This window comes from Coenobita brevimanus, chromosome 100 (genome assembly GCF_032717465.1).
Source record: "Coenobita brevimanus isolate Jiangsu-jjx chromosome 100, ASM3271746v2, whole genome shotgun sequence".
In the NCBI taxonomy this organism is placed as follows: Eukaryota; Metazoa; Arthropoda; class Malacostraca; order Decapoda; family Coenobitidae; genus Coenobita; species Coenobita brevimanus.
The window spans coordinates 2,651,606-2,663,349 of NC_137053.1; the positions used below are offsets into that span (position 1 = coordinate 2,651,606).

The 11,744-nt window shown below is 44.1% G+C and overlaps 1 protein-coding gene across 1 annotated transcript; it reads left to right on the forward strand.

Annotated features, from left to right (window-relative positions):
• Window positions 1-5,792: 5,792 nt before the first annotated feature.
• Window positions 5,793-6,770, forward strand: LOC145414539 (uncharacterized). Its single transcript, XM_080284059.1, has one exon. It carries the CDS (start codon window positions 5,793-5,795, stop codon window positions 6,768-6,770), a length of 978 nt encoding a protein of 325 aa, XP_080140185.1.
• The last annotated feature ends 4,974 nt before the right edge of the window (window positions 6,771-11,744 follow it).

Consider the following 11,744-nt stretch of genomic DNA (forward strand, 5'->3'; position numbering starts at 1 on the left):
ATCCTGCCATCTTCCTCCTCCTTTTCTAACCTTCCTTTCCTTCGGTGGCGGAAGTTAAGAGATTGCTTTCTTTCCTTTCACTACTTTCCCTCCTTTCTTTATGCCTCTGTTCATAGTCTTGACTTTTTCCCTTCCTTTTCCTTGTCTCCTCTCTTTTCTTTCTTCTCCTTTCCTTCTCCAACCTTTCTTGCTTTCCCATTCTCTTCTTTCCCTCCTTTCCCTCTTCTCCTTTTCCTCTTCTTACCTCTATTTTCTTCTCCCCACCACCTCTCCTTTTATTTTTGCTACTTTTCCGACCCTCTTCCCACTTCATCCATACCCATCCTCTTCTCCCTTGTCTCTTCTTTCTTTCTCGCTTTTCTTCCTCCAACTTCTTACCCTCTTTCATGATCCTTCTGCGTTTCCTCTTCTCTCTTTCCTCCGAATCTCCCCGATCTCTCCGTTTTCTCCTCCTTCTTTCCTCTTCTTAATTTTCTTTCTTTCCCTCTCTAGTTTCTCTCCTTTCCCTCCTCATCTTTTCCCCCCCTCTTAGCTCTCCTCTTCTCTCTCTAGCTTCCTCACTTTCTTTCTTCCTCTTTTCGCCTTCTCAGCATTCCTTTCTTTCCTCTCTGCTTCCCTCATTCCTCTATTCCCTATTCCCTCTTTCCATCTCTCTCTCCTCAGTACCTCTACCTTCTCTCCTTTCTTCATTCCCTCGTGACGAAACACCCCCCTCCCTCTTCTTTCCCTCCTTCCCTCCTGCCAGTTTCCTTCCTGCGTGTCTCCTTCCCTCCTTTCTCCCTCCTTTTCTCCCTCCTCCTCCTCCCTCAAGCCTACTGCCTCGATCTTAAGGTCACCCCAGCCAACTCTCATGACGCGGGTAATTATAAAACGCGATGTGTGGTTCTCCCGTGGCTCGTGTGTGTGTATGTGTGTGTGTGTGTGTGTGTGTGTGTGTGTGTCTGTGTGAGGGAGAGAGAGAGAGAGAAACTGTACAAATCCTCCACAAGACCCACATCTCAGCAAGTACCATTACACCAGTTCTAAATGAGAGAGCCCTAGCTTGTAATCGATAAGGACGGTGGGTATCAGCGCCGAAGTGGTGACATGTGAAGGAGTATGGCACGTGGGAGAGAAGTACTGAGCTTTTGGGGATGGACGATCTAGTCTATACCCAGAATCGGACATATAGAAAATAATAAAGATAATAATAGAAAAGTTACTGTACATTTATATACCGGATACTACATACGAACAGGTAGCGAAGTCTATTTGGATAATTACGTGTATTTTTTAATGACCCCAATTAATGACGAGGGTTGCGTGAGGCGTGCATGATTACCCACGGGACACTGATGATGACTGGGCCTAATTAGACTCATTAAATCTCCCGCGGTGCTCTTCCGTAATGAGGGTAAAGGCGGGCTATTAGGCTGGTTGGGCGAGACACGGCAGAGTTAGGGCACCACTGAGAGAGATGCTTATTGCTCACCTCCTTCTTTTCCTCCTTTCCTCCTTCTCCTTTTCTTCAGTCTCTTCTTTTCTCTCCTCCCCCCCATTTTTTGTTCACTCCCCACCTCCTTCCTTTCCTCCTTTTTTCCTTCTCCATTTTCCTCTCTCCCTTTTTTCCCCTTCTCCCATTGCCATCCATCCATCCATCCATCCATCCATCCAACCATCCATCCATCCATCCATCCAACCATCAATCCATCCAACCATCCATCCATCTATCCATCCATCCATCCATCCATCCAACCATCTTCAATGCTCAGTCGTATGAACAGCAACATTAGAATATAACACTAATCACGAAGAAGTGCTATGGAAAGGATGTAGAGCTGTAGCATTGTCTTTTTCCGCCAGTGAACTACGTGAAAAAAAAAAAAAAAATGAAAAGGCATGGAAATCTGGGCCAGGTTAAGGTGAAAGCACTACTGATATTTTTCCCAGTTGAGTAAAATCGCCTGGATAGAAGAAAAAATAAAAAAAAAAGGGAAAGAATTGGAATGAAAAGGCTATTAATTTCCTCTCATTTGCTGTTATTGATCAATTTTCATATCAACTCCTTCAGTTTTATTGTTTGCTCTTGGACTTTATTTAAACCAGCTTAGGCATTTGGAGCAGAAAATACTGGCAGAATACTTCATAGCACCTCAAGTAGTAGTAGTAGTAGTAGTAGTAGTAGCAGCAGCAGTAGGAGGGGAAAGAGGAGGAGGAGGAGGCTAATAGTAGTAGTAGTTGTAGTAGTAGTAGTGGTAGTAGTAGTAATAGTAGTAGCCCCAGGTTCATCTAAGACGTGAACCTAATGAATGCATGGTCAAGTTGCTCGTATCTCACAGTTCACCATCGTCCTTACAGGAGATAGGGAAGTAGCTAAGGGACGTTTGTATAATCAGGCACTTGACCCGCCACCCAGTTATATCGGTGCCACCACGTGAAGGCATCTCTGTCTGTCTGTCTGTCTGTCTCTCTCTCTCTCTCTCTCTCTCTCTGTCCTTTTGCAGCTTATTTCATGTAGCTCACTGGCAGAAAAAAAAAAAAATTATGACCCGACACTTTCCATGGCACTTCTTCGTGACTAGCATCGTATTCTAGTGTCGATTTCTTGTGACAGATCATAGACAGAGAGACTGTAATTTAAAGCCTATATCCCTTTTACTCTAACCTGGCCCAAAGCTACTGTCTCCTCACCATGAATGCTGAGTTGTAGCAAGCGATTAACACTAGAATATGATGTCAGTCACGAAGAAGTGCTACGAGAAGATGTAGAGTCACTGTCTTACTCTGTCATTGAGCAACATGAAATAAGCTGCAATGGGACGAAAATCTGGGCCAAGTTAAGGTGAAAGACGTATAGTAACCAAGGAGACGCTTTACAGTTTTATAACGAAGGGTCATCGACTGTCATAATAAACACGAACTTAAAATTAGGACCCCATCCTATTTTCAGGTACTATTTTGAAGAATTCGTAGTCCATTAGATATATATTGAGTTTTATTCTTAAGCTTAAAAAACAAACACAAAATAGAATAAGAAAAAGCACAAAAAACGAGAAAAGCGTAATGAAAACATCGAGACTGCGTTTGTTTGTCAAGGCGGTACTGGCTGCCATGTTGCTGGGGGTGGTGGTGCAGGTGGTGGTGTTGTTCTCGGAGTGCCAGCTGGAGGCGCTGCAGAAGGCAAAGGCCCAGTTCGTGGAGGTGATGGCGGTCTGGTGGAGGCCTGAAGTGTGGCTTCCGAGGCAGGTGAGGCGGGTCCTGGGGTACAAGACCGTGGTGGAGGCGTGCGGCAACCCTCCCACCTCCATCTTCTCCAATCCCCTCCAGTACTCCACCTGCCTCCTCAGCCACAGGATCTCCTCCGACTGTAAGACCCGGGGACTGCTGCGGATGATGCGGCCGGTGTGGATGGCGCAGAATTGGTTTGCGGTGTCGGGGTTCGGGTTGGGCCTGAAGTGGATAGCGAGTTACCTGAACAATGTGTACTGGTGGGTTCTCAACAGACAGGTGTGCATGTGGCGCTCCAGGTGCTGGACGGGTTACACAGTTCAACAAGTCCTACAGTGCAGACTCACACCAACACCCTTACAAAAGCCCTCACCCACACCAGGCCTCACACCAACGCCCTTACAAAAGCCCTCACCCACACCAGGACTCACACCCGCTTTCACTGTGCCCCACCCACATCCACATCCACAAGCGAGACATTCTCCCACGACGAATTCAAGCCACAGTAAGGGTGAAGGCGAATCCTCTGACCTGTAAGGTGGTCAGACGTCTGGTTTTTTAACTTCACCACCTTTTCCGGCGTTACTTCCGTCCAGCGAAACTTCCGTCGGGCGTAACTACCGAGACAGTGCGTGCAAATGAGGTGGTTGGACCAGAAGGTGAGGCAGGTTGGTGTGCCGCGTAGGCCTGGAAAGGGCTAGGGTTTCTGTGTTTGATGCCACCCCTCTCAGGATACTCAGTCAGGCAGTGAGCAATAGGTTATGCTCATTTTACTTAACTTAGCCTAAAATTGCCATTCCTCCATCTTGAAGACTGTACTGTAACAAGAGATTGACACTAGAATATGCTGCTAGTCACGAAGAAGCGCTACGGAAAGAATGTACACCCATAGCACTGTCTTTTTCTGCTGCTGAGCTACGCGAAATAAAATTACTAAAATTTAAGCCAAGTTATGAGGAAGGGATTATAGTATACAGTACATTAGGTGACACTTTTTCATACTGGGTAGGGTGAATCGCTGCCGTGCCAAGAGTTCCCCATTGTTTTTGTTTTCTTAAATTGAGGAAGTGACTCTCTTAATTCACCCACAGTCCTTGCTTCCTGTGGCACTTAGGCTGGAGGAAGAGGACTCGTTGGCTCCTAAGACATCCTCACCGACCCAACCTCAAATACGTTTTTCTAAGTAACTTATTATTAGGAGTAGCCTAAGGGTCGTATTAGAAGTGGCTTTTACATATTTCGTAACACTGATTCCTTAGTGATTTATTCTGGCTATTACAACTCTCTTTAACATTACTGTTGCAACCGATGCCGATATTTAAGCGATGTGGCTTACAAGAAATTCAACATGGCGTATCCAGTGCTTAGAAAAAGAGGGTAGGAGGCTTTCTCTCAGCGGATTTACCACCTAATCCATTTAAGGAACTTGATCAATCCTTATCAGCAAATCCCTCTTTTCACTAAGCAATAAATTCTGTGATATTTTTGCAACATATTTATTTACTTATATTTTGGTAAATAGCATTGCTTTTTTTTTTCTTTTTGTCTGCCGAAAGTAAGGTGGTGGTAGGTACGCCCCCTCACCAAAATCCGTACCTGTGTGTGTGTGTGTGTCTGTGTGTGATTTATAGGTATGTGAGTGTATGTATGTGTGCAGTATAGTTATGTGAGACTGTGAGTGTGTGTTTAAGGTATCAGACCCTCGTCATACGGGGCTATAATTTAAGTGTATTGATTTTCTTCGCCATTTGTTTGGTGTACAGGTAGTAAAATACCGTCATATGTTACTCCTCATATAACCTATCCAGTCAACTCATTCCCCTGTCAGCCCCATAGCCGTGTGAACTTCCATACCTTAATTTCTAACATTCCTTTATCATATCCATTCAGCTTCTTCTTGGGCTACCACGCTTCCTCTCACCTTCAAATTCACCCAGGTATACCCTTTTCACCACCCTATCTACACCTACTCTCTCCCTATAACCGTATTATTAAAACACACATTCTTTTATAAATGGGTACAGTTATATTTTTCTTCCATAGGTACTATATCCTCCCCCTCAAAAAAAAAATATATATATATCTATATATCCCTCCTCACACCATTTAACACTGGAATCTAACCTGTCTTTTTTCTTTTTGCAGTTCATCTGGAGTCTGGATCGGGAACCACGACACCACGACCCTCGCCACTGAGGAGCACCACCACGAACCTCAGTGAAAAAAAAAGGAGGTTGTCTTTGAAATGAATCATCATTTTCTCTCTACCTCATCTGTTTTAAATACTACTGGGGGTGTAATGTATTTGGAAAGTAAGAAAAGAAATCCTCAGTATATCAAACTCTGGGCATACTTTTGAGAGTCCGTTTCTGATGTTCTGCGGTACTGTCACAACTACATAGCTACTGTGGACAGAGACATTTATAGTGAGTGTTGTTCTTCCTGATCTGTTACTGGTCTGAGAGTGATTTTCAGTTTTATCTGTTACTTGTGTCTACTGCCCTGACTCAGTGTCAGTGGAGGCCGACGTGTATGCCAGTTTGGCGGGGAGGAACGATGGGTGGGAGGCGGAGTGGTTGTGGGTGATGCCTCCCGCCGGTGCCGTGGCGTACCAGGGATCAACTAACGGGGCGGGAGGCCGGGCCTCCCGTACCCTCCCAACACTCTCACACTCCAAGTACCACCAGGAAGACAACTGGGGATTCCTGCGAGTGGTGGAGGAGGCCACAAGATGGACATCTCATTCCATTGGAAACATGGAACCCTACCTCATGAAGTCTGCCATCTCCAAGAGTGACCTCAGTCGTGACTCTAGCTGGGAGTCTGTGAAGGATTCAAAGGAAAACACTTCCTTTGACTGGTCACGGAATATCAACGAAATTAGAGATCGCCAACGTAGCTTGGATCGGACACCTTCTACGGAGCGTCAGAGTGCTAAGCCTGAAAGCAGAGTTCACACACCCAAGCTTAGGCAGGTGGCTGCTCGGTGGCGGGGTGATGGCATCAGGACATCGACACGAATGGACGCCATCACTGGGCAGGATGCCTTCAGCGAGTTGGTGGTGGATCTCAACAGCCGTGACTCGAGTCCACATGCAAAGAACACTCATATCCGCTGGCCTTCTGTGGTGTCCGTGCATGGCCGGCCCATCACAGGACGGCGAAGGAATAGAAGAGGCTCCATTACGAAGGACAAAAACAACAGCGAAGCCTCAAAGTTCCCACAAATTATTGTCGCTGAGAAGAGTGATAATCGTGTCCCACCGCTGCCACCTACCCCAGATCCGAAGGCCAGGCAGGAGAGGGGCGCTGACTTCGAGGAGCTCCAACCATTTCAGGACCCTAGGACGCCCAGCAAATCCAGGCGTCCATGGCGGCTGGGGGATCTTAGGAGTCCTCTGACGTCACGCAGTCCTAGAAATTCCATTAGCCAGGAGAGTAACGAGCCACTGGAGGGAGAGGAAACCGACAGCGACACGCCATTCCCTGATTTCGACGAGCAACAACCAAAGGATCAGGAAGGCAAGTCTTTGGTATTTGTTTCTTTACACTACATTCGGTGATGTATCCAAAGTGATCATCACACACACACACACACACACACACACACACACACACACACACACACACACACACACACACACACACACACACAAAACGATGAATGGTAAGTGCTGGGCGTTAGACTCACTGGGTGTCAAGAGGTAACTAATGAATTACACGAAATCGCACAAAATAAGAGACTTAGAAGAGATACCTGTCTAAGTATTGACTGACGCCTTGTCCACGCTGTTCCTTCCTCGCACCCATTATTCCGATTTAATTATCTTCCGAAGATGTTCACTGTTCGGCTACTTTATTTTTTATTTTTTGTACTCCAAACCAAACCAAATCCCAACATTCTAACGCAATTTAAGTTTATTTTAATTTACCCTAGCAAACAACTTTACCCTAGCCCCAGTAGACTAAGTTAACCTGATCTAACCTAATCCTAACAGACGAACCGAACTTAATCTAATCTTGACATTCCTGGATTAGTACAAATATCTCAACTGATTACAGACGGAAAATTTGCATCCTGATTTGATTATGTTTCCCTGTTCTACTCCGAGTCAGGCAATTTCCTTTTTACCAGCGCACTTCGGTACTCAAGAAGGACGCCTGCTCGTGGTGACACCGATATCTCTGGGTTGCTTCCCTGCCTGGTCATGCAAACGTCCCTCATCTCGCTCCCTATCCCTCAAAAGGAGGATGGTGGAGTGCAGGAGTTATAGGAAAGAATGAAACTAAAAAGAAAAAAACGTATCTCTTGAATATTCCACAACACTAACTGTATAAGAGAGTGCTTCCTGTGTGTGTGTGTGTGTGTGTGTGTGTGTGTGTGTGTGTGTGTGTGTGTGTGTGTGTGTGTGTGTGTGTGTGTGTGTGTGTGTGTGTGTGTGTGTGTGTGTGTGAAGCTTTATTAGTGTAAATTGAATGTGTAGGTGTTAAGTGTGAGATGAGAGTGTGTATCAAGGGAGAATTGGGTAGCCATTGATTTAACCATACACTCAGTATACACACACATCCTAAACAGGTCCAACAGGGTATACTTCCACACATGATCAATACAGGAGAATGAGGTCATAAGAAATATAGGTGTGAGGGACATTGCTGGAAGAGGGGAAAATAAATGAGTAAAAAGAATGAGGGATTTATGAAGCAGATGTGGAAATGTGAAGAAAAGTGTGAGGACAAAAAGATGATATAAGACACCTTACTACTCATAAATATATAAAAGAGATAGATAGATAGATAGATAGATAGACAGGGATAGAGAGATAGAGGGGGAGGAACTGCAATTACATCTTACCGTGAAAACAACAGATCTGATTATTAAGTATAGTAAATTATTATAATCAGTAAATTCCCTGAAGATTAAAAGAATGAGAAAAAACAAAACAAAAACATCAATTTCAAGCAACTGTCTTAAACCTCTCTTTCTCTCTCTCCCTCTCTCTCTCTCTCTCTCTCTCTCTCACACACACACACACACACACACAGCATTACATGTATCTGGCCGTTCCACTATTACCCTACCACTCTGCCACCACTCCCCGACTCTCTCTCTCTCTCTCTCTCTCTCTCTCTCTCTCTCACCCAGGCATTTACCACTACTGCAGTCCTCGTCACTCTCAGCCAATCCCAGCCCTCAAGAAAGAGACCTTAGATAAAATATTAACAAATTGCCGTCTTACGTTACGATATTTTCACACGCAAGGCAAGGAAGTTGTTAGGGAATATGGAGTGTTGAGAAATATTTCCTTGTTACAGAATAATAGCAGTAATGATGACGATGATGGTAATGATGATGATAGGAATAACAATAACAACAGCAATAATAATAACAACAACAACAACAAAAAGACGAAGAAGAAGAACAACAACAACAACAACAACAACAACGAGAACATAGAGAGAGAGAGAGAGAGAGAGAGAGAGAGAGAATACGTAATCGTCAATGTCACTGAAAGTTATGTTGCCTCAAAGAATTCTGTGAGGACTTTTTTTCTTCTGTGGCACCCCCCCCCTCTCTCTCTCTCTGTAATATCAACACACACACACAACCCCACAACCCCACACCACATATTTCAACCAACAGGACTTAAGCGCGCACACACACACACATACACACACACACACACACACACACACACACACACACACACACACACACACACACACACACACACACACTTTCCTATACCAGTTTTCACCAGATCCTCGAACGTAACAAATCAATGACTATTAACGTCATGACACAAGCCTGACCATGTGTGTGTGTGTGTGTGTGTGTGTGTGTGTGTGAGAGAGAGAGAGAGAGAGAGAGAGAGAGAGGTACTTGTGGTCAAAGTTGCGTAAGGTAATACCACATTCTTCATTATTAATATGGTATGGGGTATGAACGTTACGTGAGGTGGTGTGGTGTTAGAAGAGAGGTGTGGTGTTAGAGAGGCTATGGTGTGAGAGAGGAAAACACCTAACACGTCATAGTAGTGAAGGGATGCTTGAAATTAAAGAAGCTCCGTAACACCTTTTCCTAAGCGATTTATTTTGCACATTACACCTTACTGTCCCAGTCTTTGTTACATAAATCCTTCCAACATCGCCATACTCTGAATAAATTACCTATGAAAGAATATTAACCACCCATATCCAAAAATAAATCGGTAATGGAGAGGGGTTAAGGAGCTTCCATGTCAGTATCAATAAGGTATGGAGTATGAAAGTTATTTGTTAATTTTATTGGGGGTGGTGGTGTGAGGGTGATGGTACTGTGTCTCGTAATACCTCTTCCTTAGCGATTTATTTTATATAGCACTCCTTAGCATCCCCTTACATGCTACTTTCATTACTTTAATATAGCAATACTTTTCACCAGTAAGTGGAGGATTAATCGCCAAGGAAGAGGTGTTAGGGGAAGGGTTGGATGATCTCCGTGTGACTGAAATATACATCTTGTCCGGAATTCATATACTGTATACAAGATGGTAGTCATTATGTTGATGTATATGTGTGGGTAATTTGTGGGGTCCGGGGAGAAATCTATCTTAATTTCTGAAAAAGAATGCACACACACACACACACACACACACACACACACACACACACACACACACACACACACACACACACACACACACACACACACACACACACACACACACAACAAAATTCTCTCATCTTTCACTCCCCCAGCAGGTGTTACTCGGCCAGACTGATCCCTTTTACTCCTTCTTTTCTTTTTTTCTCATCCTTACGACCCCCTCCCTCCCTACCTCCCTCCTTCCCCCTACCTCTTCTTACGTCTCTTGACCCACATTCACCTCGCCTAGAATTTCTCACCTGCTTCTGACTTCCCTACCCCCTTCCTACCTCACCCCATCCCCTCTTCCCTCCCTGTTCCACCCCCTGTTCCCTCCCAGTGGTGTGATGTGGTGTGATGTGGTGTGGTGATGTGGTGTGGTGTGGTACATGAATCGTCTTTGCTTGTACTTACCCACTATGCTGTCTTCTTGTTTTTCTATCCATGGTATTTCTATGTCTTCCTCAATCCATCTTTCGCATTGTCTACGATCTCCAGTATCTGCACAGCGTATCTTGGCATCCTTAAATAAAGAAAGAAATAATAATAATGATAATAATAATAATAATAATAATAATAATAATAACTAATGATAATAATAATAAGGCTTTTTCTTCGGGCAAATTGGTTTCATTTGGAGTGGACAAATTCATAGGCTCTCACAGACTTGGGTTCTTTTTTTATTTAATTCTGTCTCTGTCCGTCTGTGTGCACGAGCATACTTAATCCTGAACAGACAGATAAGCAAACAGTTGAGATAAAAAAACTCACACGTACCATACATATTCGAACACACACACACACACACACACACACACACACACACACACACACACACACACACACACACACGCAAATAAAACGTACCCACACATCTCCCTCAAGGACACTAGCAGCGGTGGGCAGTCGATACAGCGCTCTCGAGTTTATATATAAAAATAGACGGTGTTAATCCCCAGCAATTACTGTCGCCGGGATAAAAATAAATTAATTAGAGTGAAGTCTGCCTATATTTCTCGTTATTTTCTTTTTTTTTTCCTCTGATTTTTTCGTCATATCGTTACGTTTTGGGAATTTTCGTTAATTTTCGTTTCTCTGTTCGTTTCGTCATAGTCCTTCTCTGTTTTACTTTCGTTCAGACTTAATTTATTTCTCTCGTCACTTAAAGAGATAAGATTGCAAAATATTCGGACAAAGTTTAACACACACACACACACACACACACACACACACACACACACACACACATGGATATATACTTACACCTTGGCCCAGTTTCGCATAATTTTGCGGAAATATATGTACACTCTTACACTTGCATTCTTTCAGTCTCCCTTTTTTTTCCTTCTCACTTTAATGCAAGTAGCCTAAATTTACTCTCTCTCTCTCTCTCTCTCTCTCTCTCTCTCTCTCTCTCTCTCTCTCTCTCTCTCTCTGCGTGTGTGTGGAAGTTAGAAGGCAAAGTGTAAGCTGCAAGGTTAACCAAATATAAAGGAAGAACAGCTAAAAATAAGACTGATGAAATGTGTGAAGGAGGGTGGCTTGGGCTGGCATGAAGGAGAGTGGCTTGTAGTAGTAATAGTAGTAGTAGCAGTAGTAGTGGTAGAAATAGTAGTAGTAGTGGTAGTTGGCTGTGGTGGTGCTGTAGCCCCAAGTTCATCTGAAATGTGAACCCAGTGGACTGCAGGCTGAAGATTTCCTCCTCTTGCAGTTCATCATCCTCTGTTACTACTACAACAACTACTACTACTATTACTACTACTACTACTACTGCTACTACTGAGCTACATTGAAATCGACAGATAGGTGGGTAAGTGGGTAAGAAGAGAGAGAGAGAGAGAGAGAGAGAGAGAGAGAGAGAGAGAGAGAGAGAGAGAGAGAGAGAGAGAGAGAGAGAGAGAGAGAGAGAGAG

Excerpts from the sequence above, each read along its gene's own strand:
- LOC145414539 (XM_080284059.1), top strand. The coding sequence starts at position 5,793 with ATGCCTCCCGCCGGTGCCGTGGCGTACCAGGGATCAACTAACGGGGCG.